A 13,879-nucleotide genomic window follows, 5' to 3' on the forward strand; every position below is an offset into this window, starting at 1 on the left:
CAAAGCTCACTCAACCTATCCTCATAAGACATGCTCCCTAATCCAGACAGCATCCTGGTAAATCTTCTCTGCATCCTCTCGAAAGCTTGCACATCCTTCCTGTAATGATGGGACCAGAACTGAACACTCTGTGAAAAAGTGTCTACTCCATCCATGTCTCTACCATCTTGTACACCTCTGTCAAGTGAAGTTGTTGCGGCCTCTTTGGGGCTTCCAGGTGCTCTACAAGTCCTTGCCCTCCGCAGAAAAACAGCTTCCACCAGAGGCCCATTATGCTTCAGACTGCCTCCTCAGGCTCATTGGTATTCATAGAAACATAGAAAATAGGTGCAGGAGTTGGCCATTTGGCCCTTCGAGCCTGCACTGCCATTCAGTATGATCATGGCTGATCATCCAACTCAGAACCCTGTACCTGCCTTCCCTCCATACCCCCTGATCCCTTTAGCCACCAGGGCCATATCTCACTCCCTCACTACCAAGGGTGGTGGATCTGTGCTGTTCATTGCCACCGATGGCTGTGGAGGCCAGTCACTGGGTATTTTTAAATCTGAGGTTGACAGGTTCTTCATTAGACAGGGTGTCAAAGGTTACGGGGAGACAGCAGGATAACGGGGCTAAGAGCGATAATAATTCATGATGGAACGGCAGAACAGACTCGATGGACTGAATGGCCTAATTCTGTTCTTATGTCACCTTCGGTAACCCCCAGTTCCCTGTGTCCATGGTTACTCTCACCAGCCCATCCCCTTTTGTCATCTATCATTCAACTCCCTTTGTCATTCCATAAACATCTCCATTCCCCCCACCATGCCATTTGCCTGTTATCCACTTGGGTTTTCCCCATTGGCCTACCCTCTCCCCTCTGCCCATTGCGGCCTGTCCAGTCTGGCCATCATTCTCCTCCCCACTTACCTAATTTCACCTATCCCTACTCCACCCTCCCTCACCTCTATATACTGACTTGCCCCCCTCTACACTCTCCCTCTCACTCACTCAGCTGAAACAGTAATCCCCCCACTTCCCTCCCTTTCTCTCTCTCTCACACACTCTTGGTACCCTTCCTCCATCTTGTCTCTCTCTCTCCTTTCCCTTCTTGCACCCTTCTTCCTCTGCCCTCCCTCTCTCTCACTGAGGCACTGGGCACGGTCTGGTTTATTGCTCATTACAGATTGTCTCTCTGGGTGCTTCCTGCTCCCTCCCCTCTCCCTTCCCCTTTTCCCAATCGTGAGCCCCTCTCCCTGCCCCCTTCCCACTCTCAGTCCACAACAGAGACCCCTATCAGAATCAGGTTTATTGTCACTCACTTGTCATGAAATTTGTTTTTTTGTGTGGCGGCAGGACAATGCAGCACATAAAATTACTATAGTATATATATTACTATATATACCATTGATATATATGTAGCTAAGACTTTTGCACAGTACAGTACTCTACCGACAGTGGGCACGTGGCCAAGTGGTAAAGGCATTGGACTAGCAACCTGAAGGTCATGAGTTCGAGCCTCAACCAAGGCAACGTGTTGTGTCCTTGATCAAGGCACTTAATCACACAGTGCTCTGCGACGACACCGGTACCAAGCTGTATGGGTCCTAATGCCCTTCCCTTGGACAACATCGGTGTCGTGGAGAGAGGAGACTTGCAGCATGGGCAACTGCTGGTCTTCCATACAACCTTGCCCAGGCTGCCCAGGCCTGCGTGAAGTGAAGTGAAGACTTTCCAGGCGCAGATCCATGGTCTTGCAAGACTAACGGATGCCTTTATTTATTATACCGACAGGAAAGATATCAATAAGATTGAAAGAGTACATTCAGCATTTTCATTTGATGTAATTTGACCATTTCCAAACTTATTTTATTTCTCTGTACTGTTGGTTGAGAGGAATGGAGTCGTCGACACTGAGGTTTTTCTCTCTCCCATTTTAAAAGAATTGCCCAAGTCTTTTAGTTCAGTTGACTAATTCTGTTTAGTTTAGTTTTTTTTTGGGATGGGGTTTTTTTTTCTTTTTCATGATTTTTCTTCAGTTTTTTTTTGCCCTGTATTATTCATTGTTATTCTACATAATTGGGAGCTTTGTCAATTTATACTATTTGGTCTTACAATTACTCGTTTTAAGTGCAACAATGTATCTCCTACTATTTGTATTATTGCTATGTTATGTTTTCATTCCATGAAATTAATAAAAAGATTGAAAGAGTGCAGAGAAAAAGGGTGTTGCTGGGTCTGGAGATGCTGAGTTATAGGGAGAGGTTGAACAGGTTCTGACTTCATTCCCTGGAGGGTGGGAGAGTGAGGGGAGATTTGAGAGAGCTATACAGAATTATGAGGGGTATAGACTGGGCTAATGCAGGCGGGCTCTTTCCACTGAGGTTGGGTGAGACTACAGCCAGAGGTCATGGGTTAAGGGTGAAAGGTGAAATATTTAAGGGGAACCCGAGCGGGAGCTTCTTCACTCAGTGTGAGACCAGCTGCCAGTGGAAATGGCGGATGCAGGGTCGATTTCAACACTTCGGAGCAGTTTTGGATAGGTACATGGATGGGAGAGGTTTGGCGGGCTGTAGTCCGGTGCAGGTCGAATGGCGGAACAGCTGGGTAGGAAGTGGTTTCATTTCATTGATTTATTACACGGTAACAGGGCCGTCTCGCACAACGAGTCGGTATTAACCGGTGTGTGGGAGGAAACCCACGCGGTCACGCTGACAAAGTATGAACTCGTTCAAACTAAGTCCAAACTGAACTGAACGCAGTTCGCTGAGACGTAACAGCGTTACACGAACTGCCAAAATAGATAGTTTATTGATCCCAAAGGAAATTACAGTGTCACGGTAGCATTACAAGGGCACAGGTAGAGAGAAGTAGAGAGAATAAAAAGATAGGTTACCACAAACGGCCTAACGGGAGGGAGTTATCACTCATTACCGAGCCGGTATTGTGCTGCTTGGTCAGACAGCCGAGGACAGCTCCTTCCTCCGCCACATTCACTCTTCCGATCAAATCACCATCAGGCGTACACTAGATTAAACCTCGGGTTAAATGTAAATTTCCTCGAGAGGTGATTTAGAAGAATGCGGCGTGAGTCGGGAGATGCAGCTGTGGGCAATGCCCTGTTATCTGCGGTGTGCCGAGGCGAAGCTGTCACTTCCCATTTCGTCCAGCCCGCCTCAGTCTGCCCCGAGCGAGGCTCACTCTGAAACGCTACATCGCAGCCAGGCAGATGAAAGGACACTGCTTATTGCAAGTGACTGGCTGCCTCCTTTATTATTTTTATTTAATTTCACCTCCCAGTCTTTGCGGGGTTGTTTGCTGAGATATTTACACTGATCTGAAGTTGGTCTGATGCGCGGTTTGCCGGGGTCAGACAAATTACCCTCTCGGTTTCCCACGGCGAGAGAGACAGATAAACCCAGAGCAGAGGGAGGGGAGGCCCGTGGCAGGGGTCCGGATTGACATCTCTCTTTCCAACGTCGGGCGGAACACTTATAAAACCATTAGACCGAGGAGGAGAATTAGACCGTTCAGCCCGTCGAATCTACTCTAACATTTCATCATGGTTGATTTATTTTTCCTCTCAGCCCCGAAGTCCTGCCTTCTCTCCATAACTTCTAACGCCCTGACGAGCTAATCTGGAACCGATCAACCTCCGCCTGGCTTCCACAGTCATCCATGGCAATGAATTCCACAGATTCAATAAAATCATGGCTAATCTGGCCATGGACTCACCTCCACCGACCTGCCTTTTCCTCATAACCTTTAATTCCCCTATTGTGCAAAAACCTATCCAACCTTGTCTTCAATATATTTACTGAGGTAGCCTCCACTGCTTCATTGGACAGAGAATTCCACAGATTCAAGACCCTCTGGGAAAACTAGTTCCTCCCCAGCTCTGTCCTAAATTTTCTCCCCTGAATCCTGAGGCTATGTCCCCTAGTTCTAGTCTCACCTACCAGTGGAAACAACTTTCCTGCCTCTATCTTATCTACCCCTTCCATAATTTTATATGTTTCTATAAGATCTCCTCTCATTCTTCTGAATTCCAGTGTGTACAGTCCCAGTTGACTCAATCTCTCCTCATAGTCAAACCCCCCCATCTCTGGAATCAACCTGGTGAACCTCCTCTGCATCACCTCCAAACCCAGTATATCCTTCCTCAAGTATGGAGACCAGAACTGCACACAGTACTCCAGGTGCGGCCTCACCAGTATCCTGTACAGTTGCAGCATAACCTCCTGCTCTTAAATTCAATCCATCTGGCAATGAAGGCCAATATTCCATTTGCTTTCTTGATAGCCTGCTGTACCTGCAAACCAGCCTTTTGTGATTCATGCTCAAGCATTCCCAAGACCTTCTGTACAGCAGCATGCTGCAATTTTTTACCATTTAAATGATAATCAGTTCTTTCATTTCTCCTTCCAAAGTAGATGACCTCGCATTTACCGGCATTTGATTCCATCTGCCAGACCCTTGCCCACTCACTTAACCTATCCATTTCTCTCTGCAGACTCTCCGTATCTTCTGCACAATTTGCTTTTCCACCCAATTTAGTGTCATCAGTAAATTTAGATATACTGCACTCGGTCCCCTCCTCTAGATTGTTAATGTATATCGTGAACAGTTGTGGGCCCAGCACCAACCCCTGTGGCACACTGCTCACCACTGATTGCCAACCAGAGTAACACCCATGTATCCCAACTCCCTGCTTTCTATTGGTTAACCAATCCTCTATTCGTGCTAATACATCACCCCCAATTCTATACATCCTTATCTTATGGATAAGTCTTTTATGCGGCATCTTATTGAACGCCTTCTGGAAATCCAAGTAAATAACGTCCATCTGTTCCCCTCTATCCACTGTGCTCATTATATCCTCAAAGAACTCCAGTAAGTTTGTCAAACAGAACCTGACTTTGCTGAATTCATGCTGTGTCTGTCTGATGGATCCATTTCTTTCCAGATGCCTCGCTATTTCTTCTTCAATGATAGCTTCAAGCATTTCCCCAACTACAGATGTTTAACTGACTGGCCTGTAGTTACCTGCCTTTTGCCTACATCCTTTTTTGAACAGTGGCGTGACATTCGTCATCTTCTAATCCACCGAGACCTGTGAGAGTCCGAAGAATTTTGGTAAATTATCACAAAAGCCTCAACTATAACTTAAGCCATTTCTTTCAGTACCCTGGGATGCATCCCATCAGGACCAGGGGACTTGTCGATCTTCAGGCCCACAAGTTTGCTCAGCACTACCTCTTTAGTGATAGCCATTGTATTGAGGTCCTCATATCTCAACGCATCCATAACATCTCTCTTTGGCATGTTAGATGTGTCCTCCGCTGTGAAGACTGACACAAAATAGTCATTCAAAGCCTCTGCTATTTCCTCATTACCCAATATCAATTCCCCCTTCTTGTCCTCCAGGAAACCTATGTTCACTTTAGCCACCCTTTCCTGCTTTGTATAATTATAAAAACGTTTATTATCCATTTTTATATTTTGTGCTAGTTTATTTTCATTAATCTATCTTCCCTCTCACTATCTTTATTGCTTGCTTTGTGGTTCTTTGTTGTTTTTTAAAGTTTTCCCAATCTTCCATTAATCTTGACGACTTTGTATGCACGAGCTTTTAGTTTGATGCCTTTTTTTATTTCCTTAGTTATCCATGGCGGGCTCTCCCCACCCTTACTGTCTTTGCTTTTGTTAAGAACTGTGAAAAATCTCTTTGAAAGTGTTCCTCTGTTCAAATGTCCCACCATAAAGCTTGTGTTCCCAGTCTACACTAACCAAATCCTCCCTCACCCCATTGTAGTCTCCATTGTTTAGACATAATACACAAGTTTTAGATCCAACTATTGCATCCACCATTTGTATGAGAAACTCAATCATACTGTAACCACTCTTTCCAAGAGGATCCCTAACTATAAGATCATTAATTTTACCTGTCACATTACACAGGGCCTGATCTAAGACAGCACATTGCCTTGTAGGTTCAGTAACATGCTGTTCAAGAAAGCCATCACAGTTGCATTCTATGAAGTCCTCCTCAAGACTGCCTCGACCAGCTTGATTCACCCAATCTACGTGCAAGTTAAGGTCCCCCACGATAACTGCTGTTCCATTCCTACATGCCTCAGATATTTCTCTGTTTATTGCCTGTCCCACTGTAATGTTGTTATTCAGTGGCCAATAGAGAACTCCCACCTGTCATATTTTTCCCTCTTCTGTTCCTAATCTCTACCCAGGTGGAGTCAACATTCTGCTCCTTTGATCTTATATCATCTCTCACTATCACCCTGATCTCATCCTTAATTAAGAGCGTTACCCCACCTCCCTCACCTTCCTACCTATCCTTCCGTATAACCTGATATCCCTAGATACTTAATTCCCAATCCTCTCCATCCTGCAACCACTTCCCTGTAGTGGCCACTAAATCAAACCCTTTTATAGTGATTTACTGACCTTGTTTCGAATACTACATGCATTCAGATAAAGTGCCCTTATATTCATTGTGCTTTTAAAATCTTGTAATCTTTTTTCTTTTGCACGTGACCTTTCTTCACTCTACTCTTACTTCCTCTTTTTTTCTGTTTCTTTTCTTTATCTTTATCCACACTTTTCTCTTTTACTTTATCCATACTTCTCCAATCTGTTGACACCACCCCCCAACTATTCAGTTTAAAGCCCTATCCACAGCCCTAGCTATGCGATTCACTAGGATCCAGGTCCCATCACGGTTCAGGTGGAGCCCGTCCTGTTGGCAGAGCTCCCTCCTTCCCCAATACTGGTGGCAGTTTACCATGAGTTCAAACCCACTTCTCCCACACCAATCCTTGAGCCACACATTTAACCCTCAGTCTTCTTGACCCTTTACAATTTGCACATGACTCAGGTAGTAATCCAGAGATAACCACCTTTTTGGTTCCGCTTTTTAACTTAGTCCCGAGCTGCTCAGATTCCCTCATGATTCCCTTGTTCCTCGTTCCACCTACGTCGTTGATAACGAAATGAGTTTGACTCCCACCACAGGAGGGATTCAGACAATATAAACAATTTTCACGGAATTGGTCAGGGATTTGAAATAAAAGGCTCATGATCATCATGATCAGTGACAGTATCAAGGCGCTTCGGGTGAATAACTCTGCCGGCCTTACGCAGTCTGCATTATATCATGTATACGGGTGTATTAAGCCATGAGGGGCATGGGTAGGATGAATTCCCAAAAGCTGGGAAATCAGCAGCTGGAGGGAACAGGTTTCAGGTGAGAGGAAGCAATTTAATAGGATCCTCACCCTGAGCATGCTCAGAATATGAAACCAGAAAAATGAAGGAAATCTCACTGAAAGATATCAACTATTGAAAGGCCTAGACAGAGTGGACGTGAAGGTGATGTTTTTTGTAGTGGGAGAGTTCAGGACCAGAGGACACAGCCTCAGAATTGAGGGATGGCCATTTAGAACAGAGATGAGGGATTTCTTTAGCCAGAGAGTGGTGAATCTGAGGAATATATTGCCACAGGTGGCTGTGGAGGGCATGGAAGGTTAAGAGGAGAAGGCAGGAGAACAGGGTTGAAAGGGATAATAGATCAGTCGTTGTGGAATGGTGAAGCAGAGCAGACTCGATGGGAGAATGGTCAAACTCTACTCCCGTGTCTTACGGTGTTAAGCTGCCCGAGGAAGTGGTGGAGGTGGGTACATTAACAGCATTTAAAAGTCACTTGGACAGGTATGCAGATAGGAAAGGTTTTGAAGGAAATGGACTAAACAAGAACAAATGGGGTTAGCTCAAAAAGGAATTTGGACTAGCACAGACTAGTTGGGCCCAAGGGCCTGTTTCTCTGGCATTTTACTCTAGGACGCTACATGTGACTGCAGCTGTACCAATGTCAGAATTAGGTTTATCATCACTGACGTGTCGGGGAATTTGTTGTTTTGCTGCAGCAGTACAGTGTAATACATAAAATTACTATGAATTGCAATAACAGTATAAAAATAAGTATACAAAATAGTTAATGGGTTCACAGGCCATTCAGAAATCTGATGGCAGAGGGAAACAAGCTGTTCCTAAAACATTGAGTGTGTGTCTTCAGGATCCTGTGTGATGGTAGCAATGAGAAGACGATATCATTGGCTTCTCGATTCAGGGCCGGGAATCTCTGTAGTGTCCTCGTCCTGTGATCCACGCCAGGATCGGGGGGCCGGTGCCTGGTGTAAAAGGAGCAGATCGTATGGCACCAACACTACCGCACTCAGGCATTCAGGAGTGGCCGTGTGTCTGCTGAACACCAACGCATTGTTGAATGCTTAACAGTGCGGGGTGGGCGGAACTGCTGTTTGTAGCTGACCACGTGGTAGTAACAAAGCAGGCAAAACAATGTAACAAGGTAAATAAATTGGATCAACACACATCAAAGTTGCTGGTGGACGCAGCTGGCCAGGCAGCATCTCTAGGAAGAGGTACAGTCGACGTTTCAGGCCGAGACCCTTCGTCAGGACTAACTGAAAAAAGAGCTAGTAAGAGATTTGAAAGTGGGAGGGGGAGGGGGAGATCCAAAATGATAGGAGAAGACAGGAGGGGGGAGGGATGGAGCCAAGAGCTGGACAGGTGATAGGCAAAAGGGATACGAGAGGATCATGGGACAGGAGGCCCAGGGAGAAGGAAAGGTATGGGAGATCCAGAGGATGGGCAAGGGGTATAGTCAGAGGGACAGAGGGAGGAAAAGGAGAGAGAGAGAAAGAATGTGTGTATATAAATAAATAATGGATGGGGTACGAGGGGGATGTGGGACATTAGCGGAAGTTAGAGAAGTCGATGTTCATGCCATCAGGTTGGAGGCTACCCAGACGGAATATAAGGTGTTGTTCCTCCAACCTGAGTGTGGCTTCATCTTTACAGTAGAGGAGGCCGTGGATAGACATGTCAGAATGGGAATGGGACGTGGAATTAAAATGTGTGGACACTGGGATTGAAGCTCAGTGATTTCCATGACAATACTCTATACCTTGGCTGAATTTACAATGCTCCATTGTCAACAGAGAAGTCTGCTGTGCTCGTGTTCGACTGCCGTGTTTTACAGCATTCCTGGCGACGAAATGCCTGATAGTTTTCCCCCTCCCCCTTCCCTCTTCTTCCATTCCCCACTCTGGTTCCCCTCTCACCTCTCCTCTTCTCCTCACCTGCCGATCACCTCCCGCCAGCGAGTCTGAATCAGGAGTAGTATCACTGGCATATGTAGTGAAATTTGTTCCTAAGCAGCATCAATATATTGCAATACATATTCATTTTCAAAATCTATAAATTATAATCAGAAATACATTTTTTAAAATTAATATTAAATAGGTAGTGCGAAAATAGAGCAAACCATATTGAGGTCGTGTTCATGGGTTCAATGTCCACTCAGGCAGAGGGGAAGGAGCTGAGTGTGTGTCTTCAGCCTCCTGTACCTCCTCCCTGATGGTAGCAATGAGAAGAGCCATGTCCAGAGTGATGGGGCCCTTAATGATGGATGCTGCCTTTTTGAGGCATCTCCTTTTGAGGATGTCCTCAATGCTGGGGAGGCTCATGCCCATAATGAAGCTGGCTAAATTTGCACCCTCCTGCCTCTTATACCTATCCTGTGCAGTCACCCCTCCATACCAGACGGTGATGCAACCAGTTAGAATGGTACATCTGTAGACGTTTGCAAGAGTCTTTCATGTCATACCAATTCTGCTCAAACTCCCAATGCCTCTGTTGTGCCTTCTTTGTAATTGCACCAGTATGTTGGCCCCAGGACAGATCCTCAGAGATGTTGACTCCCAGGAACTTGAAAATGCTCACCCTTTCCACTTCTGATCCCTCTTTGAGGATTGGTCTTACATTGAGTGCACGGTTGTTGTTACAATGCCACTCAACAGACAGATCTATCTCACTCCTATAAGCTTCCTTGTCACCACCTGGAATCCTACCAACAATAGTTGTGTTATCAGCAAATTTCTAGATGGCCCAGCTGCATAATTATGGGTGTAGAGAGAGTAGAGCAGTGGTGCACCAGTGTTGATCGTCAGAGAGGAGAAGATGATGTTTCCGATCCGCACGGACTGTGGTCTCGGGTGAGGAAGTCAGTAACAGAGGGAAGTACGAATGGCCACACTTTGGAGCTTGTTGATTAGAACTGAGAGCATGATCGTGTTGAACACTGAGATGTGATCAGCAAGGCAGCCTGATGTACATCAGTATTGCTGTTGTCCAGATGTTTCAAAGCTGAGTGGAGAGCCAGTGAGATTGCGTCCACTGTAAACCTGTTGTGCTGATAGGCAAATTGCAGTGGCTTCAGGCCCTTGCTCAGGCAGAAGTTGATTCTAGCCATGAACAACCTCTCAACGCACTGTCATCACAGTAGATGTGAGTGCCAGTGGGCAATACTCATTGAGGCAGCTCACCCTGCTCTTGAACTCTGGTATGATGGTCACATTTTTGAAGCAGGTGAACCTCCCAGTGCAGCAGTGAGAGATTGAAGATGTCCTTGAACAAACTTTATGGCAAAGTTTGCAGATAATACAAAGATAGGTGGAAGGGTTAGTAGTGCTGAGGAAGCAATGAGATTTCAGCAGGACTTAGACAAATTGGAAGAATGGACAAAAAATACAGTGTAGGGAAATGTATGATAGTGCATTTTGGTAAAAGGTACAATAGTGTGGACTATTATCTAAATGGAGAGAAGGTTCAAACATCAGAGGTGCAAAGGGACTCATTGTGGAGTCATTGTGCAAGACTCCCCGAAGGTTAATTTACACTTTGAATCCGCAGTAAAGAAGGCAAAATGCAATGTTGGCGTTTATTTCAAAGGGGAATAGAATATAAAAGCAAGGAGATAATGCTGAGTCTTCATAAGACTCTAGTCAGGCCACACTTGGAGACCTGTCAACAGTCTTGGGCCCCATATCTCAGAAAGGATGTTTTATCATTGGAGAGAGTCCAGAGAAGGTTCACGAGGATGATTCAGGGAATGAAGGAGTTAACATATGAGGAGTGTTTGGTAGCTTTGGGCCTGTACTCACTGGAATTTAGAATGCGGGAGGGATCTCATTGAAACCTATCGAATGTTGAAAGGATTAGATAAAGTGGATGTGGAGAGGATGTTTCCTATGGTGGGGGTATCCAGAACTAGAGGGCAAAGGCTCAAAATTGAGGTGTGACCCTTTAGAACAGAGGTAAGGAGGAATAATTTTAGCCACAGACCAAGGTCATGAGTATATTTAAGGCGGAAGTTGATTGTTTCCTGATCGGTCAGGGAATTGAAGGATATGGTGAGAAGGCAGGTAAATGGGGTTGAGTGGGATCAGCCATGATGGAATTGTGGAGCAAACTCAATGGGCTGAATGGCCTAATTCTCCTCCTTTGTCTTTTGGTCTTATGGACGTACAGGTTAGTAGGTGAATTGATCACTTTGGTGTCATTGGGACGTGTGGGCTTGTTGGGAGGGCTTTACCCACAATGGACTGGGACAATTCCTTGTAAAAAAGAATTATACACAGTTTTTTCAAGGAAGAACACAATTAGTATAATAAAAGTCAATTTGGGTGCAAAGTGATCAAAGTGGTCACAGTATTACTAAACAGTAGTGATTAGGGTGGTGCTGGTTTGTTCAAGATCCAAGTGGTTGAAGGGAAGTAGCTGTTTCTGAACCTGGTGGTTGTGGGACTTCAGGCTTCTGTAGCTCCTGCCCGGTGGAAGTTGTGAGAAGGTGGCATTCCCTGGATGCTGGCAACCTTTGATGACGAGTGTTGCCCTCTTGAGGCGATGCCTCCTGGAGACACTACTGCTAGAGGGAGGATGTGATTGGGAGAGCTCGGTCCAGGAGTTACTCAGTGTATCAGATGGATGGTGTTAGGCGAGCGAGGACACATAGGGTTCGGTCTGTCATACTCAAGGGGACAAGCCCCTCATATAATCATCATGGGACCACCCGTTCTGAGGGAGCCCTGAGTGGGAGCTTTCTTCTGGGGCACAACAAAATGTCAGTGCCTCTGTCCATCACCACAGTGCACCAGAGGTTTGCTCACCCGTTTCGTTATCTGTTTTGTGCTCACTACGAGTACCAGTGTCGAACTGTTAAGGTGTTTGTAGGACGTTCTCTCTCTCTGAACGGAGGTGTTAACCTGTGATAAATGTACAAGCATATAACCCATAAATGGCTTGTCATTTCTAACATTCATTTTCAAAATTAATGTGGCTGGGCTTTTTGTGGAAACTAATTTTGTAGAAAATGACTTGATTAAGGGTGGAATGAGATGCTGACATTGTATCAGCGACCCTGGGAACTCTTCCTTGGAGAGATCCCTGAGGTGTTCCATGCGCATCCTGCTGGCATTCCCTTCCCTTCTCCCAGCGCCAGTCATGTTGTCTCTGATACCTCAGATGTTGCAGAGGAAGATTGAGTAGGTTTCATAGAATATAGAACAGTACAGTACTGTACAATACAAGCCCTTCAGCCCACAATGTTGCGCCAACCGTATAAAATACTCTAAGATCAATCTAACAACTCACTCCCACAGTACATTTCATTTTTCTATCATCCATGCGACTATCTAAGAATTTCTTAAATGTCCCTAATGTATCTGCCTGTCCCTCTATCCCAGACAGGGCATGCCACACACCCACCACCCACAGTGTTAAAAAAAGCCTGTGACATTCTCTATACCCTTCCTCCAATCATCTTAAAATTATGCCCCATTGTATTAGCCATTACCACCCTGGGCAAAAGTCTCTGGCTGTCCACTCGATCTATGCCTCTTATCATCTTGTACATCACTATCCAGTCACCTCTCATCCTCCTTCGCTCCAACGAGAAAAGCCCCAGCTCGCTCAATATATTTCACCGAACCTTGGGCTGCCTTCCTTCTGAAGTAAGGGATACAGTCCTGTGGACCATGTCTTCTGCTGAAGATGGACTCACACTGTGTGGCTCATGGGAGAGAATTCCTGGGCTTCCTACCAATCCAAGGCACAGCAAGACCTCATACCGGGGCTCCAGCAATAGCCAATCAAGCTGAGCTCTACATTAACCCCATCATGCTCAGATAGAATACAGTAGCAGGCCCTTCCATCTCAGTGAGCCCACATTGCCCACAGCACTCATGTGGCCAATTAACCCACTAACTGGTATGTCTTTGGACTGTGGGAGGAAACCCACACGGTCACGGGAAGAACGTACAGACTCCTTACAGGCAGTGGCGGATGTGAACCTGGGTCACTGGCACCATACCAGCGTCTGCAGATTTCCTCTTGTTTGTGACACCATAACGGCGTTATGCTAACTATGATTCTGCCTACAACATCCATCTCACGGCCTCTTTTTTCCCTCCTGATTTAGCTAACCGCTGTCACCACACCACCCTAACTTCCCCATCTCTGACAGTCACGGAGCAATACAGCATGGAAACAGGGCCTTCGCCCATCTCCTGCATGCTGACCATGGTGGCCACCAATCTCGTCCCATCTGCCTGCATTTGGTACATATGCCCCTCAGTCCTCCATCCAATGTACTTATTGGCTTTTGAACCCTTGGTTCTATTGTCTCAGGTATTCCATCCACTTCCCCATCTGGTTCCGTATGCCTTTCTCTCCCCTTAAACTCTACTCGTCTCAGTCTGAAGAACATGGAACATAGAACACTACAGCGCAGTACCTACTCCGAGATCAATCTAACACATCCCTCCTACATAGCCCTTCATTTTCCTGTCATCTATGTGCCTATCTAAGATTCTCTTAGATGCCCCTAATGTATCTCCCTCTACCGCCAATCTTGGTAGGGCATTCTACACACCCACCACTCCCTGTGTAAAAAATTTACCTCTGACATCCCCCCTGTACTTTCCTCCAATTACCTAAAATTATGCCTCTTCATGGTAGC

At 45.8% G+C, this 13,879-nt stretch overlaps 1 protein-coding gene across 2 annotated transcripts in view; it reads left to right on the plus strand.

Moving 5' to 3' along the window:
• The first annotated feature begins 2,558 nt into the window (after positions 1–2,558).
• cadm2b (cell adhesion molecule 2b) overlaps positions 2,559–13,879 on the plus strand; it is a 302,946-nt gene continuing 291,625 nt past the window's right edge. For both annotated transcript variants that reach the window (XM_063050208.1, XM_063050209.1), the window contains exon 1: positions 2,559–2,589. In XM_063050208.1, coding sequence (XP_062906278.1) covers positions 2,574–2,589 — 16 coding nt within the window. In that variant the 5' untranslated portion in view covers positions 2,559–2,573. The remainder of the gene's footprint in view (positions 2,590–13,879) is intronic.

Source organism: Mobula hypostoma, chromosome 6 (genome assembly GCF_963921235.1).
Source record: "Mobula hypostoma chromosome 6, sMobHyp1.1, whole genome shotgun sequence".
In the NCBI taxonomy this organism is placed as follows: Eukaryota; Metazoa; Chordata; class Chondrichthyes; order Myliobatiformes; family Myliobatidae; genus Mobula; species Mobula hypostoma.